Here is a 26,146-nt window from a genome sequence, read left to right on the forward strand (position 1 = left end):
ATGTTCAAAATACTCTTGCATATAAGATATAGGAGCAGAATTAAGCCTTTTGACTCACTGAGTCTTCTCCGCCATTTCATCATTTCCCTCCCAGCCCCAATCTTCTGCCTTCTCCCTGCATCCCTTCATGCCCTGACTAATCAATAATCTGTCTACCTCTGCCTTAAATATACCCAATGACTTGGCTTCCACAGCTGCATGTGGCAAGAAATTGCACAGATTCACCACTCTCTGGATAAAGAAATCCCCCCTCATCTCTGTTTTAAATGGACGTCCCTCTATTCTGAGGCTGTGTCTTCCTCACATCACCACTTTTCATTCCCAACCCACTGCCCAACAGCAAAGGGAAGAATGTGCCCTATCTCTTTGTTTATACCCTTCCCCATCAGCCCTTTATCAATTACTCTCTCCCTTCTTTCCCTGCACATTCCATCATTCTTTCCTTACTTGTTAAAACCCATTGTATTCACACCAGAAGGTCATTGTAGAAGCAATTGACTGGGTCCTTGGACAATGATCTAGATCTCCTATAAATTTTGCACTGGGACTGAGATTTTTAAGTTTGGGGGGCGGGTTGTGGGATCTAGGCAGTACAGATAAGGCCAGTATTTATTGCCCATCCTTAACTGCTCCTTCAGAAGGTAGTGGTGAAAACCAAGTGGCTGGCAGAACCATTTTGAAGAATATTTAGTAGGTAAACACGAGGAGTGGGTTCAAAGTTCATATTTTCCCGACACAGGAGCAGAATTATGCCATTCGGTCATGGAGTCTGCTCCAGCATTCCAGCATGCCCAATTTATTGTCCTTTTCAACACCATTCTCCTGCCTTCTCCCCTTAACCTTTGACACTCTTACTAACAACCCATCAACCTCCACTTTAAATATTCCCAATGATTTGGCTTCCACAGCTATCTGTGGCAATGAATCCCACAGTTTCACCACCATCTGGCTAAAGAAACTCCTCCTCATCTCTGTTCTAAAGGAAGGTCCTTGTATTCTGAGACTGTGCCCTCTGGTCCTAGACTCCCTCACTACTGGAAACATCCTCTCTGCATCCACTCTACCAAGGCCTTTCAATATTCGATAGGTTTCAATGTGATTCCCCCCTCATTCTTCTAAATTCCACTGAGTACAAACCCAAAGCCATCAAACGCTCCTTATATGTTAACCCTTTCATTTCCAAAAATCATTCTCATGAACTTCCTCTGGATCTTATTCAATGCCGGCATATCCTTTCTTAGATTTGTGAAAGCTAATCAAAGCTGTTCCACCTATATTTACGTATATTTTCCACAAACTTAGCCACAAAGTCATCAATTCCAATATCCAAATCATTGACATATCACATGAAAAGATGTGGTGTCAATACCAACCCTGTGGATCACCACTTGTCACCATCAGCCAACCAGAATGGGCCTCCTTTATTCCCACTCTTTGTCTCCTGCCATTAGACAATCTTCTGCCCATGCCAATATCTCTTCTATAAAACCATGGGCTCTTACCTTGTTTAACAGCCTCATGTGTGGTGTCTTGTCAAAGGCCTTCTGAAAATCCATGTAAACATCATCCACTGACTCTCCTTTGTCTATCCTGCCTGTTATTTCCTCAAACAATTCCAAATATTTGTCAGACAAGATTTCCCCTTAAGGAAAACATACTGACTTCAGCATATTTTATCTTGTGCCTTCAAGTACCCCGAAACCCCATCCTTAATAATGGACTCTAGCATACCTAAAAGTGCCATGGAAGTACCCTCACCAGAGTTAGGCTGTGGGGGAAGAGAGCAGATCAAGAGCACTTAGGGATGGGCAATAGATATTGGGCTTGCCAGTGACAGCAGAAAAACTATGAATCAAAATAAACCTCAGTGCTGAATAACGTTCTCTTTTACTGACCAAGGGACAAAACATCATTGCATTCCAAACAACAGATCTCAAAAGTGATTGGATATCACAGTCGTATTATTATTCCTTCAATTATGATTGGCTTAGTTCCTTCCATCAGACAATAAGCAGGACTTTGCTTAAAATATGTAATTAATATTTATGGGCATATGTAATTTAAAATATGCATGTGAAAAAAAAGTTCAATCGTTTTCTTTTATTCTGGAAATACAGAAGAATGTGCATTCCAAAACACCCTCTAATTGAATCAGATGAATTAGAATAGTCAGTCAAAAAAAAAATCAAGTTATCCATGGTATAATGAGCAGCTGGGTAATCAGAGAAGATGCTCATGTGATTCACTAACTAGGAACCAAAATCCCGGCATTTTAAATCAATAGCTGAAAGATGTAAATTTATCTTACAGACCAAACAACCGGATTCTGTGCTCTATTATTCTACCTCTAATCACTCCAATCAGCAAATTTTAAAATTTGAGATATGGCTTCAGAAAACTAGGTTTGTAAACATTCTACAAAATCTATTTTAATTATCTCAGTTTCAAAACTGCCAAAAATGATCATTTGCTGTAAGTCATTAGCAGATAAAAATGTTTACAGTGAGTAATTAAGAGTTATTATGTCATTTTCCACTCTTTTCAGCAGTGGACATAGTTAATTGTCTGACCTGGAGGTGTGAATCTGTCTCCTCCAGAGCTTTCTCCACTCTCCTCTTCACTTGACCCAGAGCATGAATCTCCATGATCATTTGGTCAAGTTCATGGTCGAGCTCCGACTTCCAGAAGCTGATGTCCTCCACCCTTTGCCCAATGTTGACACTGGTGTCATTCTGTATTTTCCTGGTCAGCTGGGCCTTGTCCAGGATGAGTCGTGAAGTGTCCTCCCTAAGCTTCTCGGAATTGTGCCTGGAACAATTGGATTGTTTGTAGTTGTTGTGGTTGGCCTCCACCCATTCTCCGGGGGTGTATCTGCTGAAAAGGGCGATGCGATTGGAGCTTCCCGGGGAGCAAGGATCCATTGCAGGGCATGGGTCGATCACAGAGCACGGATTCACCACTGGGCAGTTTGTTGGCGGTCGTGGAGTAATCGCCGGGCATGAATGCATCACAGGGTACGAAGGCACGGGGCAGTTAATGATGGGACCCCCGCTCACTGCCGAACAAGAGGTCATTGGCGGATACGAGCTCATCACGGGGTACTGCCTCCCACACAGGTTCTTAGTATAGGGGGCAAGGGTGGTGTTGGCACCTGCAACCTTGTAGTAGGTGCTCGGTCTCCATGGCAAGTTAACACTACTGCACCTAGTTTCCAGATCTGTTGTACAACACCTGCCATACATGGTGGCTACAGTGCCTGCAAAACAAATGGACTTCTATTAGCTTGGAACTATGATAAACAGTTTCTGACTTAAACCTAAGGCAACGAAACCTCGACTTCTTTTTAGAAAAACAGAAAAAAAGCTACTTATGTCAAATCGCAAAGCGCATTGCAATATCCAGTCAACCCCCAACTAAAAGATTAGTGCACCGGACCTTGAGCGCCTACAATTATAGTAATGACATAACCGGTTATCATAAAACTTTCTTACGACGCATTATGACATACGCGACATCATAAAGTGGTCCACCGTGAAGCTCACGAAATAACCAAGACATACATTACAGATATCATCTTTGCAATTAAAACGCCGCCGGGTCTGGGCTATGGGACGCCCGAGGTGAACAGCACCCATCGCGGGCAGCGTGTGTTATTTTTGTTGAAAAAAACGAAAACGCTGCACTAAAACAGAAAGGGGGGACCGCTCCCCAGTTGACGGCTTGTTGTAACCCCCAGGCGCGTTTTGCTGCATTTTTAGTTTATCCCAGTGCCCGTGTACGAGAGCCGCGCCGCCGCTGGTGCCTGCGCTCCGCAGCGCGCACCTCAGTGCAACTGTGCACTGTGGATCAGGGCACCAGGCGGTTGCCAAGGACGCCGCAACATCCCGGACCCTTAGCAACGGAGTCAGCTGCTGGTGCAGAGGTTGTGTGCTGGGGGCCGGGACATCTCTGGCAAACCAAACCAGCCTGAAAGCATCGCCTACTCGAGTCAGGGGTCCATCTTGCTCCTCCATGTTGACGCCTGCTGTGGTGGTTGCAGCCTATGAGAGATGACTTGATTCCAATCAGATGATTGATGCAAAGGGGTAAATGTGCGTCATCCATCCTACTTAATCATACATTAAACGTACCCCATCCTCTCTCCCTCCAATCTCAAGCATTTTGCAACAGTCTCATTGCAGCCTCGAAGTATTCACTGCAGATCAAGATTCGTGTATTTTGTGGGATTTCTAATCCCCCTTCCCACCGTTTAAGGTGCACAGCGAAAACACAAAAATCTACTGCATTTTCTGCCTGACGTGTTTTTGTTTTGTTTATCTCGTGTCACCCCGCCAGCTTAGTCTACATGTTATCGCCCTCTTTCTCCAATTCGCCCTTCTAAGATCCCATTGCTCTCTGAAGTACAATTCAGAGTTCACTGAAGCGGCGACCCTATCCCAGACTCCCTTGTAACGTGAAAGTGGTCTATTCGCTAAAAAGGAAAGACGCTTCAAATAGCAGCAGTCTTTTCAGCCGCCTCCATTTGCCCGGGGCCGGAGGACCTAAAGGTTAAATAGGAATTGTCAGTTCTTATTTCATATGATAAAGTACTAGTCCCATTGTACAGTGTAATAATAGGCAAGTCAATGGTCAGGACCTTTCCTGATACAGCAGCCCTGTTTTGAATTAATACATCAATTGAACAGCCTATGCGGATCTGCGAATTCTCTCACTATGAGGCGTGCTCAGTTCTCAAGAATACCACCAACTATTGTCCAGTAGTCAACAGGCCCTCTCCCCCCCGCCCCCCACCACCACCACACACAGCACAAAATTACAATAATCTTGTAATACTTGGTGTTATCACACGGAATTAACATTTGTATCAACTCTTAGTCTGGAGGAGCTCTGGATCTAAACTACCGTGGCTGACCAGAGCCATTCCCAAGCCTGTCCCCTTCACCTCCACACCAACAGAGTCAGCACACAGCAGAGATCGGAGCAGTTAACATTTCAGAAACACACAGATTACAACAGCACAGATTCCTGGCGCAAAAGGTTAATTGCAAGTTAGAATAAAAAAAAGCTTGCAGAAGAAGTGGATTAATTTGACCAACAAGGGAATTGGGTTATTATTGTCACATGTACAGTGACAGGCTCATCTGGCATACTGTTTATACAAATCAAATCATTACGCAGTGTATTGAGGGCCGAGGGTCAACTCGGAAGTCCAGAAGATGAGGCCCATTGGTCAGAGCCAAGTCCACTAGGGAGGTTGAAGTCCAATATCTGCAGGCCCGAATGCATTTATGATGCATGATAGAGGCTGGAGACCTGGAAGCCTGGCCTGAAGTTACAGGGCTGTGTGTGCGCACATGTGGGAGGGAAGAACGAGGCTTGTGTTGCTGCTTGTTGTGTTTTGTCTTGTCCTGCTGACTATTGTTAGCAGCAGAATGTCTGGTGACACTTGCAGGCTGCCCTCCGTGCACCCCTTGTGTTGGTTGTCAATGCAAACAACGCATTTCACCGTATGTTTCAAAATGCATGTAACCAATAAACTTGAATCTTGAATTGCAATGTTTTTATAGATTGATCCTGATCAAAGCCCCAGAAATAGCATATTAGATCTTTACTTAAGATCTCCTCTGCAAAACATATCCAATTTGGTTACGCATTTTATCCTCAAAACTTTGACAACTCTTCATTTCATGCTCTCGATATTAATTGTTTATTTATTAATTATTATTATTGTAGAATATTGTTGTTGCTCAATAAGATTGCAGTGATACTTTAGTCCATTGGTACAACTTAATTAAATTAAATTATTATTATTTCTTTTAGTATTTGCATAGTTTGTTCTCTTTTGCACCACATCGGTGAGGTCTCTTATTGATTCTATTATGGTTATTGGATTTATTGTGTATGCCCGCAAGAAAATTAATCTCAGGATTGTTTATGGTGGCATGTATGTACTTTGATAATAAATTTGGATTGAACTTTGAAAGTTCACATCCAGCGTTTTGACATTGGGGACAGATTTAACTCCTCCATGCAGTAAGATCATGGCAATGGGCCAGAGGTCATTGCATATGGAAGAATGAAGTGTGAATTACTAGACTGAGCTTGTTCAAATGCTACATAGCCGTGTGGGCCCATGGGAATTTTGATCAAAGTGTATACCATTTTCAACACAGCTTTGTTTGGTATAACTGCAGGGCTCTTTTGAGGACACCACACAGTTGATAATAGCTGGCTATTCCCAACAAAGAAACATGGTGTATGAAAAAATCCTTACATAATTACACTTGAATAGGTGTTAAATCTTGCTCACTTTCTCAAAGGTAAGGTTATGACCTGGACGGAGAATTTTCCTTCACACTAGCAGCATTGGGGGATGGGAAGAGGAGAACCTCTAATCACAATAACTTTCTTTTCTCCAAATCATCAGAAGTATCTTGGTCAAGTTAATGATTAGATTTTCCCTTTGTGATTCCCTTTCCCCCACTCACCTTCTTTCCCCCTCACCGATCACCTCTTAATTTGTGTTCTTTCCCCTCCCCCAGCCCAGCATCTTCCATTCTGGCTTCTGCCCCCTTTCTTTCCAGTCCTGATGAAGGATCTTGGCCCAAAATGTTGACTGTTTATTACTTTCCATAGATGTTGACCTACTGAGTTCCTCCAAAATTTTGTATGCGTTACCATGGATTTGTTAGACAGTATGGAACCGCAAAGGTAAATCTTAATCCTGTACTAAGTTGATGACGATGTGTTTCAATGTCACTCTCTGAACAGTTAGTGCTCGCTTTCTCATATCTTCAGTCAGTAGTGTCTTCTCCCTGTTTAGTTTGATGATCTCCAGGTATGAATTAATTTGGCCTTTTCCAGACCTTCTTTCTGCTTATTCATGTTCAGGTATGGAGTTCTGGAGTTTTTTGACACTATCATATACTTGTAAGCTATTATTATTGCCCATGTTAGTTTAGTTTAGTGTTTTATTTTTCTTAATATATACTTTTTTCACATATTTTCAAATTTTTTCTTCTTTTAATGGTTATTTTTGTTTTTTTTCATATATAATCATATGGACTTGATTGATTAAGGTATTTTTTTCTGTTGATGTTTAATAGGATATTGTTATCTTATTATCAACGTGACTTCAAGTCTATTGTATTCATAATTTACTCATTATTATGTTATGTTTTTTTATATGTATATTTGAAAATCAATAAAAAAATTGAAAAAGAAAGAAAGAAAGAAAAGATCTCCAGGTGTACCAAGTAGGCTGAAGTCCTTCTGCTTATTAATAACCTTGTGGTATTAACTGCACTACAGTAGACCTAACTGTTCATCATAAAGTACAATTTCTATCTCATCAATATGTAACCTTTTGGAATAGATATACAGTATCAACTTTATAGCTTTGTAACCTTACAAAGTTGTTTTTTTTTTCAAAAAGAGCACGTCTTCTGTTAGCTTCTCTTCTATAATATGGCTTGATTGTTATGGTGGTAAGATGGTTCTTACAATTCCTGAAGAGGCTTTGGTTTCTCTTGGGAGAAAGGTATTAACATTGCACCAGTGCATCTGCAAACATTTTTGATGGCAGTGTGGTCATTAGCTCCCTGTCGTCTAATCTGTAGTACTGGTAGGAATACATGTGTACAACTTGCAAAATTTAGGTTCAGATTCATTTATCACATGTACATTGAGAGTAAATTGTTAAGGATGTGCTGGGGGCAGCCCACAGGTGTTATCACACATTCCAGCGTTAACTTAGCATGCCCACAAGCAACAGCAGCAACAATAGAACAGTGGCAACAAAACAACAACAAATAAGCCATTTTTGTCCCTCCCATCCATCCACCACTCACACACAAAGATGGTCCTCTAACCCCAGGACAGGCCACCTCTGGTAAACACACAGTACACTGCAGATGCTGTGGTCAAAGCAACACGTAAAACACGCTGGACGAACTCAGCAGGCCGGGCAGCATCCGTGGAAACGAGCAGTCAATGTTTCGGGCCGAGACCCTTCGTCCGTTTGTCCTCATCGTGGCGGGACATCCTGTCTGTTGTGCGACCTACTTCAACTCTGCTTCACATTCCCATTCGGATATGTCCATACATGGCCTCCTCTACTGCCATGATGAGGTCAAACGCAGGTTGGAGGAGCAACACCTCATATACCATCTGGGTAGTCTCCAGCCCATTAGTATGAACATCAAATTCTCCAACTTCTGGTAATTCCCTCCCTGTCCCTTCCCCCACCCCAGTTTCACTCTGCCTCCTCTTCCAGCTGCCTATCACCTCTCTCATGATTCTGCCTTCTTCTACTACCCATAGTGCTTTCCCCTTACATTCCTTCTTCACCTTTCCTGCCTATCCCCTCCCTGCTTCCCTTCCCCAACCCCTTTATCTTTCCTCTGATTGGTTTTTCACCTGGCACCTACCAGCCTTCTCCTTCCCACCCTCCCCCCACCTTCTTTATAGGGCCCCCTCCCTCTTCAGTCCTGATGAAGGATCTCGGCTTGAAACGTTGTCTGCTCGTTTCCATGGATGCTGCCCGACCTGCTGAGGCCACCTCTGGGCCTCCATCCAACAGTGGGCTTGCGGACTTTCAGATACCAGTCCTCCGACCTCTCTAGTGGACCCTCAAACGAAGGCGTCAGCCATCGGCCTTGACTTCACTCTTTGACCTTTGGGGCTTGACCTTCAGGATCAACCCCAGTGCTCACCGATGGCAATTCGTGAAGTGGGCAAGCATTGTCCTGAAGGGTGTGGGTACAAAACGTCAACCGAACTCTTGTTTGTGACCACTGTCGATCCTCGTTAAATGTTGTAAATAACATGCGAGGGATCTCTGCAGCTGAATGCTGATTCTGTTCTAGATGTTGCAATGGTGCCGTCAACCGCCACATTTCTCTGCTATGATCTATTGCTGTCCAGAACTTACTTAATTATTTGTTTGTTGGGGTACAGTGTGAAATAGGCCTTTCCAGCCCTCCAAGCTGCACTGTCCAGCGGTCCTCCAATCTAATCCTACCCTAATCATGGTACAATTTATGATGACCAATTAAACTACAATCTGGTATGTCTTTAAACTGTGGGAGGAAACCAAAGCACCTGGAGGAAATCCATACGTTCGCAGGGAGAATGTACAAACTCCTCATAGGCAGCGGCAGGAATTGAACCCTGGTCCTTGGTACTGTAGTGCTGTGCTAAAGATATGATATGCAGTTGTTCAGCCTCTATGGTCGTCTGGTTCAAGGTCCCAGACTCACATAATGATCTCATTCCCCTGACTTCCAATCTTGGTATCTTGCTTGTCCTGACGAAGGGTCTCGGCCCGAAACGTCGACAGCACTTCTCCCTATAGGTGCTGCCTGGCCTGCTGTGTTCCACCAGCATTTTGTGTGTGTTGTTATCTTGCTTTTATGATGGTTTAACTTTTCCAGTGTTCCTCCAAGTCAGCTGTCCTTCAGAAAGGACCCCTGGTCCTCCTTTCGATCTTGTTAGTCTTCGCCATGTGCAGGGTTTGTTGAGAATGGGTGATTCGGAATCGGCCGCCAGTAAGGGAAGAATCGGCAGATATTTGTGAAAGGGAAATTGTAGGAGTGATATGAATGGGTAAAGACATACATAGGTAAAATCTTGTAGAGCAGGGTCAACAATGAACAAAGCAAAACCAGAAGTCGTGTCGGTATTCCACGTAAGATTAATGCCAAAGGGAGCAGAAAGCTTGTGGGACATTGAGCTTTGCAAGTAAATGTTAAAAAAAGACATAGAGTATAGGGGACAGAAATGAAAACAGAAGAAAGAAAATGATGGGATAGGAAGAATAGAAACTATAGAAAGGCAATGCTGGAAAGTAAAATTGGAATATTTTGCAAGCACTGAGAAGAGAAAGCACCTCAAATGTAAGCAATAGGTCATATAATATAGTATGACTTGGGATGATTTTTTTTCTGCAAACAAAATAAGGATATAACAAATTTTTAAATAAGTAAATAGTTAATATTTCTACATTTCTACATTTTTGGAACTATTTTCACAAGTGCCTATTGCAAACTTAAATTAAAATTGAGCAAATTAAGTAAAAACAAGATAATAATCTATTTGAGCACAAGGGCATATACTGACCAGGTAAATAACTTAATAATATTATGAGTCACTTATCAATTATGGCAGCCTTAGAAGTGAAGGTCCTTCCTCAATGCCATTGCTGACTTGGATATTCAATAGTCACAGTGCACTCAGCACCTGTGTGACACAAACTGCTGAAGGAGCTTTATGATGTTACGATGTCATTATGATGTCATGCCCAATGGACATCTAGTATTTTTATCTTTATTTCCATGGATATCTCATTTCTGATGTTTAGTCAGAAGAACCACAATCCTATCAAATAGATCTGAGATGTTGCTTTATTTCTTATCCCAAAGAATAAACAGAAATTTTTGAAGATATAAAATAGGGAATAAAATTACTCCCAATATTAGTACATTACTTGCTATGGCTACTTTATGCGTGAGCTAATTTTGTCTATACTCACATGATTATGGGATAGAGAAAAGCAATGCTGCAGCACCAGTTTAAGGATTTACCAAAAGTGACATTTTCGGAAATAGAATCAGGTTTATTATCATAGGTCTATATTATGAAATTTGTTGTTTTGCAGTAGTAGCACAAAGATAGATAGATAGATAGATACTTTATTCATCCCCAAGGGGAAATTCAACATTTTTCCAGTGTCCCATACACCTACTATAGCAAAACTAATTACATACAGTATTTAACTCAGTATAAATATGATATGCATCTAAAATCACCCTCCCAAAAAGCATTAATAAATAGCTTTTAAAAAGTTCTTAAATAGTTTACTAAAGTGCATTGAGTGGTAACTTAAGCTCAGCCCTAACCCCGGCACTTTAACATGTCTTGCCCCTGGTGGTTGAATTGTAGAGCCGAATGGCGTTGGGGAGTAATGATCTCTTCATCCTGTCTGAGGAGCATTGCATTGACAGCAACCTGCCGCTGAAGCTGCTTCTCTGTCTCTGGATGGTGCTGTGCAGAGGATGTTCAGGGATTTCCGTGATTGACCGTAGCCTACTCAGCGCCCTCTGCTCTGCCACCGATGTCATACTCTCCAGTTCTGTGCCCACGACAGAGCCCACCTTCCTTACCAGCTTATTAAGACGTGAGGCATCCCTCTTCTTAATGCTGCCTCCCCAGCACACCACCCCAAAGAAGAGGGTGCTCTCCACAACTGACTGATAGAACATCTTCAGCATCTCACTACAAACATTGAATGACGCCAGCCTTCTGAGGAAGTACAATCGACTCTGTGCTTTCCTGCACAGGGCATCTGTGTTGGCAGTCCAGTCTACATACACATATAAAAAAGTAAGAATATATATAGAAATAACAAAAAGTAAATAAGTAGTGGAAAAAGAGAGCCAAATAAAATAGGAAGGTAGCGTCCATAGGCTGGTTCATTGTCCATTAAGAAATCTGATGGTGGAAGGACAGAAGCAGTTCCTAAAACATTGATTGTGTGTCTTTAGGCTCCTGTACCTCCTCCCTGATGGTAGCAATGAGAAGAGGGCATGTCCTGAGTGACAAAGGCCCTTAATGATGGATGCTGCCATTTTGAGGCATCGCCTTTTAACTCCAAATAAGTAGACAAGTCTCCTTTTTATGAGCTACATTTTTTACCACGGAGGCAGTGAGAAGTGTGGATTATGGACACAAATGGCAAAGTGAAGTAGATAGGTAGAGTTTGATTTAAGTGCTTTATACACCTTCAAGTCACTGAAATCATTTTGTTATTGCCTATATTTTTTTAACTGTAAACATTGCTGTTAAAACATTGTATGCAGAAGATGATGCAATAAATATTAATAAATGATCAGTTACTTAGTTTTTTGATTATGTAGATTGAGGGATAAATGTTGGCTAGGCTAAAAGAGGAACTCCACAACTATTGAACAAATAATGCAATGTGTTCTTTTGTGCTCATTTGCATGAAAAATCTTATTTTAAGTTAGCAGACAACATCCTGGTAAACCTCTTGTGCCTCCACATCTTTCATATAACGGGGCAACCAGAATTGAATTTAATATGCCAGATATGGCCTAACCAGAGTTATAAGCCTGTAATATAGCTTCCTGACTTGAACGCAATGTCTTGACTATCAGATGCCGTCATGCCATACCCTCTGCTTCAACTTGTCTGGCCCCTTTTGCGGAGCAATGGAATTGGACCCCTAGATCGCTCTGTACATGAATGCTATGAAGATAGGGAACACACATGGTGATAAACTAGTTTTAATCGTTCAATGCTAGATTTTTACTGGACCACATCAAGACCATGATCCATTTCTGCTTTGAGAACTATAAATCCTCCACTCTTCCCAGTTCCGAGTAAGGATCATTGGCTCAACGCATTAACTGGTTTGCCTTTCCGTAAGGGCTTCTTGACAGGCTGAGACCCGACCTCTGAGCCTACCCAGCATTTCTTGTTTTGTTTTGAATTGCAGCATCTGCAGTTTCATTTTGCTTTTCAACAGGTTCTATTTTTTTGCCTAAAAATCCGCCCTATCCCAGCATCACCCGGAGTGCAGTGATCACACTCTGTTTGGTACCAAGTCCTCAAGTGCTCCCAGCTGTTCCCTTCAGCTTCACAGCCAGTATCAAGTGAAAGGAGCTTACAATTGCTGCAAAGACAGTCTATTCTACTGACGTTGCTGCAGCATCCCCCCACCCCAGCTTCATCTCATATAACAGCCCAGGCTATGACCCGTGCCTCCCTTTCGTGGCCCTGAAAAGGAGACCTTTCTTTGTTTCCTCTCAAAGTTCAAAGTGCATTTATTATAAAAGTATTCACACTTTACACAATCTTGAGATTTGCCTCCTTACAGGCAGCCACAAAACAAAGAAACCCAGTAGAACCCATTGAACACAAAGGACAGTAAAACACCCAGTGTGCAGAGAGAGGAAAAAAAAGCAAATCTTGCAAACAGTAAAAGCAAAAGCAAATATCACTCAGAACTAAAGTTCACAAAGTCAGGCATCGCTGCAGCTGATCCAGAACTCCACTGGTTGAAGGCTGCAACCTTAGTCCTTTATCCCTTCATGCCTTGAGTTCATCTTATCTCACCAGCTGACCTCTCACTCTAATATTATTACATTTCTCTTGTGCATGAGCAGATGTAGATTTGAACTTCTACTATTGTTCCCTTCTGTTTTATACTCTCTATAACCCACCCCTGACTTGCCCCACCTGACGTCAACATCATCCCTTGTGACTGTGATCGTCATGTATGTTCCATTCTTGTATTTCTTGTTCTCCTGGCAGCCATTGAGGTGTTCAAATGACACAATCCTCTTCAAATCTTCACTAAACTACACCATCCTCTTTCAAAGCTTCTCCTCCACTGACAAAACAAGCAACATGCCAATTTTTTTTCTGTTCCAATCAGCTAATCAACTCATGTCAGACAATGAGTTCCAGTCTAGCCCACACACAGTCAGCGGTGGAAATATTCAAGAATCTAATCTTTGCCTCTCCATTTTTCAGTGGTATGCACAAGCAAATGCTGGAGATCCGGAGAAATCCTTCCTCAGGGCCTGAGCCTGAAGCATCCTCTCCACAGCCTGGCCTGCTGAGTTCCCCCGGCATTTTGTTTGTGCTGCTGCTTGGAGCCACCTTCTCCAAATGTCTATTCCTCTCGCTTCCCATTTCACGCACCTCTGCTCACCCCTCCACCGCCTCTGTGTTGTCATTCTCCTGGTTCACAACGCTGTGCTATCTATTTACCATCAGTAAGCGCTGAGAATCAGAGGAAATGTGTGACCAAGGCCATTTGACCCATTGTGTCTATGCCAGCTGAAAAAGAGCTAGTCAACGAAGCCCGTACCTGATAACAGTGCTTCAAGCATACGACTTTTGAAAGACTCTTTGATAAGTACATGGAGCTTAGCAAAATAGAGGACTATGGGGCAGAGAAATGCAAGGCAGCTTCCAGAGGAGGCTACATGGCCGGCACAGCATTGTGGGCCCATTGTGATTTCTATGTTTCTACGTAACTAAGAATTTTTTTTTAATGATTTTTTAAAAAATGAGTGGTGTTTGTTTCTATTTCTCCATCCTTTCAAGCAGTGAGTTTCTGATCCCTATCATCTTCTGGGTGATAAGATTTTTCCTTCATCTCCCTTGTAATCCTTCTACAAATTACTTCAGAATTGTGCCCTCAGGTATATCAGCCCTCATGTACTGAAAAATAGGTCTTCCCCATTTATTGAGATCATTCATAATTCTGTTCACCTCAGCCCCAAACTGAATTTCCGTCATCTACTCCCCATTTTTTTTTGTACCTTGGTGGATCCTTGATACAGTGTCACTCCCTTTCAATGCCTTTGCTTTTCTCCTGGCCTCTCCATCTTGGGGGGCCTCTTTTCCTTCACTCCTGCGCTTTGCAGGAATTCCCTGCCATTGTGGTTCTTGGGTGACAGCCGATGGCCCTGCTGCTTACCATCTGTTTTCCGAATACCAGTCAATGATGTTTCATTCCACTTATCATAATCCTAGCAGGGTATGGTGCTGTCACAAGAACATAGCATTTCCAGCTTTCCTAATAAGTTATTTTCTGTTCCAGGACAACATTTTGCTTCTGATTGACAACTAGGCGCAGTTTCATATGCCAATACGCTGTTTGATTTTCATTTTAACCGCAGTAATTTTAAACAGGCCATATGTTTTGATGTACATGTGATCAACAAATGAGTCTGAATCCGAATCTGCATAAATTTGGAGGCGGGAGAGTTGGGTCACAAGTGCGAGCAAACAGAATTGACATATTTCGGAGTTTCTCGATGCATTTTTATGAGAAGTTATTTTTGTAACCTGCAGCTCAACTCACTGGACATTCCAAGGAAATCAAATCTGAGCCTGCAGACAAGCATAGAGACAGAGAACACACTCCTCTAAATAATTTCAGATATTTTTTTTAAAATCTGCCGGGAATTTAGCTCATTCAGAGTGATCGACTAGCTTCTCTGAAGAGTTATGAAATCAATCCTGGTTCATTGTAGGTTGTATTTTGATGAAATATCATTGAACTGAAACATTAAATCTGTTTCTCAAACAATAAAATATTCAGTGTATCCAGTACATTTTGTCTTCATTTAGATTTTGAGGAATTTTATATTGCATTCTATTTATTCATATGTGAGAGTCAGACAGACAGACATACTTTATTGATCCCGAGGGAAATTGGGTTTCGTTACAGCCGCACCAGCCAAGAATAGTGAAGAAATATGGCAATATAAAACCATAAATAATTAAATTATAATAAGTTAATCATGCCAAGAGGAAATAAGTCCAGGACCAGCCTATTGGCACAGGGTGTCTGACACTCTAAGGGAGGAGTTGTAAAGTTTGATGGCCACAGGTAGGAATGACTTCCTATGACACTCAGTGTTACATCTCGGTGGAATGAGTCTCTGGCTGAATGTACTCCTGTGCCTAACCAGTACATTATGGAGTGGATGGGAGTCATTGTCCAAGATGGCATGCAACTTGGACAGCATCCTCTTTTCAGACACCACCGTCAGAGAGTCCAGTCCCACCCCCACAACATCACTGGCCTTACGAATGAGTTTGTTGATTCTTTTGGTGTCCGCTACCCTCAGCCTGCTGCCCCAGCACACAACAGCAAACATGATAGCACTGGCCACCACAGACTCGTAGAACATCCTCAGCATCGTCCGGCAGATGTTAAAGGACCTCAGTCTCCTCAGGAAGTAGAGACAGCCCTGACCCTTCTTGTAGACAGCCTCAGTGTTCTTTGACCAGTCCAGTTTATTGTCCATTCGCATCCCCAGGTATTTGTAATCCTCCACTATGTCCACACTAACCCCTTGGATGGAAACAGGGGTCACCGGTGCCTTAGCCCTCCTCAGGTCCACCACCAGCTCCTTAGTCTTTTTCACATTAAGCTGCAGATGATTCTGCTCGCACCATGTGACAAAGTTTCCCACCGTAGCCCTGTACTCAGCCTCATCTCCCTTGCTGATGCATCCAACTATGGCAGAGTCATCAGAAAACTTCTGAAGATGGCAAGACTCTGTGCAGTAGTTGAAGTCCAAGGTGTAGATGGTGAAGAGAAAGGGAGACAGGACAGTCCCCTGTGGAGCCTCAGTGTTGCTGACCACTCTGTCTGACACACAGTGTTGCAAGCGCACGTACTGTGGTCTGCCAGTCAGGTAATCAGTAATCCATGACACCAGGGAAGCATCCACCTGCATCGCTGTCAGCTTCTCACCCAGCACAGCAGGACAGATGGTGTTGAACACACTGGAGAAGTCAAAAAACATGACCCTCACAGTGCTCACCAGCTTGTCCAGGTGGGCGTAGATACGGTTCAGCAGGTAGACGATGGCATCCTCAATTCCTAGTCGGGGCTGGTAGGCGAACTGGAGGGGGTCTAAGTGTGGCCTAACTATAGGCTGGAGCTGCTCTAGAACAAGTCTCTCCAGGGTCTTCGTGATGTGGGAGGTCAATGCCACCTGTCTGTAGTCATTGGAGACGCTGGAGTGCGGCGTCTTTGGCACAGGGACGAGGCAGGGCATTTTCCACAGCACAGGAACCCTCTGGAGACTCAGGCTCAGGTTGAAGACATGGTGAAGTACTCCACATAGCTGGGGGGTGGGGGGCACAGGCTTTGAGCACCCTGGGGCTGACACCATCCGGGCCTGCAGCCTTGCTTGGGTGGAGATGTTTCAGCTGTCTTCTCACCTGTTCAGCTGTGAAGCCCACCGTGGAGGTTTCAGGTGAGGGAGGGGTGTAGTCACGAGAGCAGGGTGGGGGGCTGTGAGGAGGGGTAGGAGGGGAGAGTGGAGTATGTGTTGATTGGGGGCTGGCAACAGATGAATCATGTGGGAGTTGGATAGGGGCCACAGTGTCAAATCTGTTGAAGAACAGGTTGTTCGTTGGCCCTGTCCACACTGCCTTCATCTCTGTTGCTAGTTTGCCGGAACCCAGTGGTGGTCCTCCATGGTTCCTCCAGCTATGGGATAGCGACTGCACAGGATCGACAGAAGCTGCCGAGAGTCGTAAAATTAGTCAACTCCATAATGGGTACTGGCCTCCATATTGCCAAAAGCATTTTCAAGAAGCGATGCCTCAGGAAGGTGGCGTCGATTATTAAGGCCCCCCTTCACCCAGGACATGCCCTCTTCTCATTGTTACCGTCAGGAAGGAGGCACAGACGCCTGAAGGCACAGATTCAGCAATTCAGGAACAGCTTCTTCCCTTCTGCCATCCAATTCCTAAATGGACATTGAACCCATGAACACTATCTCACGTTTTATATGTGTATATATGTAAGTTCTATTTTTGCACTATTTTTAATCTATTCAATATACGTATATACTTACTGTAATTTATTTATTTATTGTTTTTCTATTATATGTTGCATTGTATTGCTGCTGCTATGTTAGCAGATTTCACGACACATGCCGGTGATAATAAACCTGATTCTGATTCAAACTGAATTTGCATTAATCAAAACCGAAAGAATCTCAGGTTAAGAATTCCTCAAGTCATTGTCATTCATCAGTAATTTTCCTGCCAGTAGACATAAATAAATAGCAAACGGTTTAATCAATGATGCACACTCTACCAAACGTAAACCAATACGTTGTATTTTTATCTGTAGATAATGTTAAAAGGTGGAAAGTGTAAACAAGATAGTAGAATATATGGCTTTCTTTGAAGTTATTTAAGGATCAGAGGGAAATTGGAGGTAAAGGATTTGTCGGAGTCGAGATGATTTGTTTCCATCAGTTATTGTGGTGAAGGAATTGATAATGTAAGTGGCTAAAGTTCATTTTTACATCAATAGAAATCACTTATTCTTAAGTTATAAAAACTTAGCAATGTTGTTGGCCGTTATTTCAACGAACTGTCTTGAAATAACAGTTGCAAGCTACAGCTGTAAATTCTGCACAGTGGGACCAGTGAAGTCACCACGACTTTCGACTTCGCTGAGCTGCAACCTGCTTCTTGGGAGGAACGTTTATTCGCAGCGTTCGCGGTAGCCAGTGCAAGTCGCGGTTGCACTGAAACCGGAAGTGCGGCTCCAGGAAGGATCGAGAGGATGGCGGATGTCCCGACCAATGCACCGGCACGTGAGTATCGGCGGCGGGAGTGGATCGTCGGCAGCAAGGGTGTCCCAGGACTGGTCAGCGACTTCCAGAGTGACCAGTGACTGACCCAGGAGTGACTTCCAGAGTGACCAGTGACTGACCCAGGAGCGACTTCCAGAGTGACCAGTGACTGACCCAGGAGTGACTTCCAGAGTGACCAGTGACTGACCCAGGAGCGACTTCCAGAGTGACCAGTGACTGACCCAGGAGCGACTTCCAGAGTGACCAGTGACTGACCCAGGAGTGACTTCCAGATTAACCAGTGACTGACCCAGGAGTGACTTCCAGAGTGACCAGTGACTGACCCAGGAGCGACTTCCAGAGTGACCAGTGACTGACCCAGGAGCGACTTCCAGAGTGACCAGTGACTGACCCAGGAGCGACTTCCAGAGTGACCAGTGACTGACTGGGGGAAGCTTTGAGAGTGAGTTGAGAGTGAGTTGACAGCGACTGACCTGGGTAGAACTCCTGGATAGTGAGTGAGGATTGCCCTGGTTATTGATGAGATTAGTGGCTAACTTAAATACCTTTGATTAATCTGGGAAACTGTTGCAGATTTGTTAATTTTATTGTCCTCCAGATCTCATATACTTTACCTTCATAAACAAGATTAAAATTCGCTTTTCCTACCTCATTGGGATTTTTGTGTGCCCACTGAGCTTCACTTTAGAAATTACATTTTCATAAGGCCTTGTGTTGTCAACCATGAGTCAAAGTTCAAAATAAAATTAAGAGTATGTTTATGTCACCACATACAACCCTGAGATTCTTTTTCCTGCCGGCATACTTAGCAGATCTATAGAATGGTAACTGTAAACGGGATCAATGACCAACAGACTGTGCAAGTGCTGCTATAAATAAATAGCAATAAATACTGAGTATGAAATAACAAAACAAAGAGTCCTTAAAGTGAGACTGTCATTTGTGGGAACACCAAAAATAGAATGAGTGTAGTTAGCCCCTTTTGTTCAAGAGCCTGATGGTTGAGGGGTAGTAACTGTCCTTGAACCCGGTGGTGTGAGTCCTGAGGCTCCTGTACCTTCTACTTGATGGCAGCAGTGAGAAAAGATCATGGCCTGGGCGGTGAGAATCTCTAGTGATGGATGCTGCTTTTCTACAGTAACATTTCATGTAGATGTGCTAAATGGTTAGGAGGGCTCTATGCTTGATGTACTGGGGCTGAATCCCCTACCATTGTAGGATTTTCCACTCAAGGACATTGGTGTTCCCATACCAGGTCATAATGTAGCCAGTCAGTGCACTTTCCACCACACATCTGTAGAAGTTTGCCAAGGTTTGTGATGACAGGCCAAATCTCCACAGACTCCTGAGGAAGCAGAGGTGCTGTTGTGCTTTCTTTGCAATTACATTTATATGATGGGTCCAGGACAGGTCCACTGAGATAGTGGCACCTAGGAATTTAAAGTTACCCAGGTTTCCCCCGTAATCAGAAGGTAGAGTGTTCCTATGAAACTGTTTGTAATCCAAAATGTCGGAAAGCGAAGAAGCAATTACCATTAATTTATATGGGAACATTTTTTGAGCGTTCCCAGACCCAAACAAAAACCTACCAAATCAAAGCAAGTAACACATAAAACCTAAAATAACACTAACATATAGTAAAAGCAAGAATGACATGATAAATTTACACCCTATATAAAGCAGAAATATTGTAGGTACTGTGTAGTTTCAGTTATCAAACTCGGGAAGGCAGCGAGCCAAGATCGACTTGGAGAAAAAAAACGGCACGTACATGCATGCGCAAACAACTGCCCGCACAAGGCTTCACGGTCACTATAGTCTTTCGCGGTAAACACACATACAAAGCGGGCGTCTTTTTTTCTTAAAAGTGAAAATCCTCTTTGGTTATTGAAAGCAGGTACTAATGTAAGTCTTTCGTAACAGCGAGCTGTCGTAAAGTGAATGTTCGAAAAGCGGGGGCCACCTGTACTGACTATCTCCACCTCTGATGATTACTGGCCCATGGACCTCTGGTTTCCCTCTCCTGACGTCTACTTATTGACATCGAGTGAGAGGTTGTTGTTAATACACCACTCAGCCAAATTTTCAATCTCCCTCATATAAGCTGATTCATCAGCACCTTTGATACACCCATAACAGCGGTATATGATACTGGAGCTGTCATACAGTCACAGGTGTAAAGCAAGTAGAGCAGGGGTCTAAGTACACATCCCTGCAGTGCTCCTATGGAGATTGTGGAGGAGATGTTCTTGCCAATAAAAGCTGACTGGGGTAGGCAAGTGAGGAAATCCAGGATCCAAATGCATAAGGTGGTTTTGAGTCCAAGGTCTTGGAGCTTATTGATTAGTTTTGAGGGAATGATGGTATTAAATGCTGAGCTGTAACTGATAAAGGGCACTCTGATGTTGCATTTTGCTGTCCGGATGCTCCAGAGTTGTGTGAAGAGCCAGTGAGATGGCACCCACTGTAGACAAGTCAGAGTGGATTCAGGTCGCCACTCAGACAGGAGCTGATGTGGTCCATCCCAGCCTCTCAAAGCACTTCAGCACAGTGCCGCTGGGCGATGGTCACTGAGGCAGGTCGCCCCACTCTTCTGAGGCACTGGTATGCTGGAAGCCTGCATGAAGCAGGTGGGTACCACCAGCTAGACCAGGCATTCCCAACCTCGTTGATACCACGGACCCTTACCATTAACCAAGGGGTCTGTGGACACCAGGTTGGGAACCCCTGTACTGGACTGTTGTGAAAGCCCAACTGGTTCATTCATATTTGGAGCTTAGATCTGCAGATGCTGGAAGTGCAAAACAAAAATGATATACATAGACCCCTTTAGAATGCTGAGAGGGGAGGAAGGAAGAAAGTGCCCATTGAAGACTGTGGAAATAATTGAGAAGGGCATCTTAAAGGTGGAGACTGGTGGAATTGAAGGTGAGGACAAGGGGGACCCTGTGTATGTCTTGGCTGGAGTGAGAGGGAATGAAATCAGCTGTAATCATTATTGCTTGGAGGGAGATCTGCCATCCTCTTCTAGTCTGCCTTAGACCCCATCCTGACTGGAGACACAGATGCTGGTATGTGGAGTCCCTCTGCTTGTGAGTAAAGCCAGTGTCTGTGGGGTAAGGTTGGAGTGGAATTGTCAAAAATTCAGGGTCGAGAGCCAGCTTCAGGATTCATCTAGCATTCAGGACATAGACCAGAAATGCTGTGATCACAGAATCCTTAACTTTTGTCAAGGACCCCTCCCATCTGTCCCATGCTCTCTCTGACCCCCTACCGTCAGGCAAAAGGTATCACAGTATAGGAAAAAGGTCTGTTAGGCTGGGTAACAGCTTCTTCACCCAGGTTGTGAGACTATTGAACACCCTTCTACCACCCGGTATGCATTATTTATGACAGTGCCAGCAGCATTATATTTAATGATGTATATGTCTTCATGTCAACTTGTACATCTACAGATTTTTTTATATTATTTGTTAATCTTATTTTATGTGCTGGATGTGATATATGTACTGGTCCCAGAGGAACATTGTTTGGTTTAACTGTATACACATGTATGGTTGAATGACAATAAATTTGAACTTGACTGAGAGAAGATGACCAGTCTAAAGAGAGGGTTGAGACGGGGCCAGTCGGTGATGGGTGCACCGAGGAACGGTGAATGTTGACAGGCAGTTCGAGCCAGGAAGGGTAAGGGTGGAGTATGGAGACAGAGGCAAGTAGGTGATTGGTGGAAGCAGACAAGTAAGGCAGAAGAGTAGATAGAGCCAGATGGGGGAGTGGAGAGTGAAGCTGAAGGTTGCTGCTGAAGGGTTCTAGGTGGGGATGTAAGGACGAACGACGATGGAATCTGTTAAGGGTTCTGTGAAGCTGGTGTCGTATGCTGGTGAAGAAAGTGTTTGCCACGCTGACCTTCATCAGTCACAGCATTGAGTGTAGAAGCTGCAATGTTATGTTGTAGTTATACATATGGTACATTTGGAATATTTTGTTCAGTTTTGGTAACCTTGCTATAGGAAAGATACCATTAAACTGGAAAGAGTGAGGAAAAGGTGTTATTGTAAAGACATATTATGAAGATATTGTGTTACTATCATTTCATTTGCTCTACTGTATGTGATATGTATACTGTGCTTTGCACCTTGGTCCTGAGGAACATTGTTTTGATTAGCTGTATACATACAGGGAAAGGTTGGGCAGGTAAAATGTTTATTCCTTGGAGTGTCTAAGAGTGAGGGGTAATTTTGCAGAGGTGTATAAAGTCATGAGGGGCATCGATAAGGTGAATGATAGAGGTCTCTTTCCCAGGGTGGTCAAATCAGGTGTCAAGAACTAAAGAGCAGAGATTTAAGGTGAGATGAGAAAGATTTAATAGAAACCTGAGGAGCAACATTTTCAACAGAGGATGGTATATATCTGGACCAGGCTGCCTGTGGATGTGGTTGAAGCAGGTGCAGTAGTAACATGTAGAAGGTATTTGGACAGTTAGGTGAATAGGAAAGGTTGAGAGGGATGTAGGTCAAACGTGGACAATGTTAGCCCACATGCAGGGAGGGGGCAATCCGGTGGGTTTAGAACAGATGACCAAGTCAGGATTGAATGAAAAAGCTAGAGAGAAGGAAATGGGGTTGAGAAAGGGGTAGCAATTCAGATGGTCGGTAGAGGTGGGTTGAAAAAGTTCGGAGAGAATAATGGCCATTGAAAGGGAAAAATGGGATGAGAGAGGGCAAGCTGATGAAGACTGATAGATGATTTGGAGAAAAGGTGCATGAACTAAATTATTTAAAAGACTGCTTATGTTGCTTTATTAAGATTTGCCAATGTATTTATTGTATAATCATACGCTGCCCCTAAAGAGGAACTGCAGTGCCACTAATATTCCAATCTAATTGGAAGATGCGATTATAATATGACAAATTTACCAAAATAGTTAATTGTAAATGAGGATAAACAGATTTATCATAGAAATATAAGAATGTATTTGAATGTGCGATTTAAAACCAAGACCAAGGAAAATTGACTATTTAATTCCGGGTCACTCAAGGCCATTTGGTAAATTTTGACTCGTGCATAACTGACCTAAAACTATCTCTGAACTTTTTCAATGAGTTGCACAAAGAACAGTATAGACCCTTCAACCCACGATGCTGTGCTAAAAATGATGTGAACCATTCTGATACTTGTTCGGAATAGCATTTTAAACAATTAGTAATGTGCATCCTTGCACAAGGCATATCAAATCTTCTTCCATGCATATTTCTGATCTGTTTAAAATTCTGATCCCAGCAGTGTGGTCCAGAATGTCGATCAATGGCATATTGTAGCAGTGTTCTTGCACTATGATGCAGGAAGGTTCATTAAGCTTATTAAACCCTTGCCAGGTTTCAGTAGAGTAAAGGCAATAGTCCACTTTCTCTCGTCTTATCCCACATATTTCTAACATCCTACCAACTTCTCCTTTACATTTTTGCCACTTACCTTTTCTAAACTCACATTCAACTCACTTTCAAGGACTCCGTAACTCGTGTTCTCAGTATTATTTATTTATTCACTACTTTATTATTATTAAAGGGCACCACGGCAGCATAGTGGTTAGCACAACACTTTACAGTACTGTCGACCTGGGTTCAATTCCTGCCGCTGCTTTTTAGGAGTTTCTATGTTCTCCCCATCTGGGTTTCTTCCAAGTGCTCCGGTTTCCACCCACAGTCCAAAGACCTACCGATTGATAGGTGAACTGCTCATTGTAAAATTGTCCTGTGATAAGGTTAGGATTAAGTCGGAGGTTGCTGGTAGAAGTGACTCAAAGGGCTTATTTCACACTGTATCTCAACAAATAATTTTTTTTTGTATTTGCACTTAGTCTTTTGCTCATTGGCTATTTGTCAGTCTGTAGTTAGAGTGAAGTTTTTCATTGATTCTATTGTATTTCTTAGTTCTGTGAATGCCTGCAAGAAAATGAATCTCAGGGTAGTATATGGTAACATATAGGTTCTTTGACAGAAAAATTGCTTTGAACTTTGAACTAAAAGGCAATTTATAGTAGGCGATTACAGTAGCCCATTACTCCACTATTATTACCTATGGCCTGTCAGAGGAAAGCCATAATGTCTCATCTGTTTCATTTTAGATTGTCCAGGGACAGCCAGTGAAGATGCCGGTAAAGCTTCCGCCTGCCAGGGTTGTCCTAATCAAGCGTTATGTGCTTCCGGTGCTGCAAAAGCTCCAGATCCAGGTAGATCTTACAGTGCATTTTTGAACTACCAAAGTCATTGATATGATTCTTGCCTAACTGTGAAAAGTCTTAACTTTGTTGTAACACTCCAGCCATTCAGGAGATTAAGGAGAAGATGGTATCCGTTAAACATAAAATCCTGGTTTTGTCCGGAAAAGGAGGGGTTGGCAAGAGCACTTTCAGTGCCCATCTAGCTCACGGGATAGCGAGTGATGACACCAAGCAGGTAAGGAATCAGTTTTACACTTCCTCTTTTTCTCTTGCAAATTGAATTAGAAAACAATGAAAAAACTAACTTTGAATGGGCTTGCCTTCTATAGAAATGTAGTTAGAATGGCACCATCGTAAGATTTTTTGTCATGTGTAAAAATGCCCCTGTGAATTTAAGTAATAATTAGAATGGAATTTTATTTCCTTGAGGCTTTAAAAGCAGTAGTCATTAATGCTCATTATACTGCTGGTGTTTAGGGCAGCAATGGCAGTCCTCCATTTCCAGTGCTGTTCATGGATTCCTTCATCGTGTCAGTGGCTTCCTCTCGGTTTTCACTACTGTCAGCCATGCAAGTTCTGGGTGCAGACTCAGGAATACCGTCACACTCAGATGTAGAAGGATTCTTCATTGCTGTTTCTGTAACAATTTTGTTTCGCCAGTCAGGGTTGTTGGCCCTGAGCTGAACCCTTGAACCTGGAGGACTGGGGGATCACTCTTAGTCTGGCCTCTACTCTTTGACCTGTTCAGCATGACTGACACTACCAAGAGCCAAACCATAAAGCCCTGACTCCAGCTGACGTAGCTCTCTGGGTCATTGAAGCACGCGAGCCTCCAAACCATGACAAGGTTATGGTGCCTTTGGAAGGACATCAATGCATTATGGCTATTATTTCCCTTTCATATTGCTGGATAGAATACAGTACAGCGCAGTAGAGGCCCTTTGGCCCATGATATCTTGCCAACCTTTTAACCTACTCCAAAAGCAATCTAAGCCTACCCTCCCACAGAGCCCTCTGTTTTTCTTTAATCCATTTAAGTGTTCCTCATGCTGAAGATCCCTGCTGCACTTGCTGACACTGTGATCTCTGTTTTGGAGGCCAATGTTAGGCTGTCTTTAAAGAGGATGAACCCTCGCAAGGTGGAGGGCCCCAATGGAGGACTTGGTAAGGCTCTGAAAACTTGTGCCAACCAACTGGCGAGAGTATTCAAGGACATTTTCAACACCTCACAGCTAAGGGCAGAAGTTCACACTTGCTTCAAAAAGGCAACAATCATACCAGTGCCTAAGAAGAATAATGTGAGCTGCCTTTATGACTAATGCCCATTAGCGCTCATGTCAACAGTGATGAAATGGTTTGAGAGGTTGGTCATGACCAGACTGAACTCCTGCCTCAGCAAGGACCTGGACCCATTGCAATTTGCTTATCGCCACAATAGGTCAATGGCAGACACAATCTCAATGGCTCTCCACACGCCCTTAGACCACCTGGACAATACAAACACCTACGTCAGGAAGCTGTTCATCGACTATAGCTCAGCATGTAACACCATCATTCCCAGAGTCCTGATTGATAAGTTACAGGGTCTGGGCCTCTGTACCTCCCTCTGCAATTGGATCCTCAACTTCCAAACCGGAAGACCACAATCTGTGCAGATTGGTGATAATATCTCCTCCTTGCCACTGGTGCTTAGCCCACTGCTCTACTCTCTGTATACCCATGACTGTGTGGCTAGGCATAGCTCAAATACCAT

General features: G+C 43.2%; 2 protein-coding genes across 4 annotated transcripts in view; one reads left to right on the forward strand and one right to left on the reverse strand.

The window, feature by feature from the left end:
• LOC132399142 (tektin-3-like) overlaps positions 1–26,146 on the reverse strand; it is a 117,023-nt gene that overhangs the window by 52,853 nt on the left and 38,024 nt on the right. The window contains exon 2 of the mRNA XM_059979185.1: positions 2,571–3,256. Coding sequence (XP_059835168.1) covers positions 2,571–3,256 — 686 coding nt within the window. The remainder of the gene's footprint in view (positions 1–2,570; positions 3,257–26,146) is intronic.
• Positions 18,019–26,146, forward strand: part of nubp1 (nucleotide binding protein 1 (MinD homolog, E. coli)) — an 83,220-nt gene continuing 75,092 nt past the window's right edge. For all 3 annotated transcript variants that reach the window (XM_059979187.1, XM_059979186.1, XM_059979188.1), the window contains exons 1-3: positions 18,019–18,170; positions 24,298–24,402; positions 24,495–24,628. In XM_059979187.1, the coding sequence (XP_059835170.1) occupies positions 18,140–18,170; positions 24,298–24,402; positions 24,495–24,628 (270 nt within the window). In that variant the 5' untranslated portion in view covers positions 18,019–18,139. The remainder of the gene's footprint in view (positions 18,171–24,297; positions 24,403–24,494; positions 24,629–26,146) is intronic.

This window comes from Hypanus sabinus, chromosome 9 (genome assembly GCF_030144855.1).
Source record: "Hypanus sabinus isolate sHypSab1 chromosome 9, sHypSab1.hap1, whole genome shotgun sequence".
Taxonomy (NCBI): Eukaryota; Metazoa; Chordata; class Chondrichthyes; order Myliobatiformes; family Dasyatidae; genus Hypanus; species Hypanus sabinus.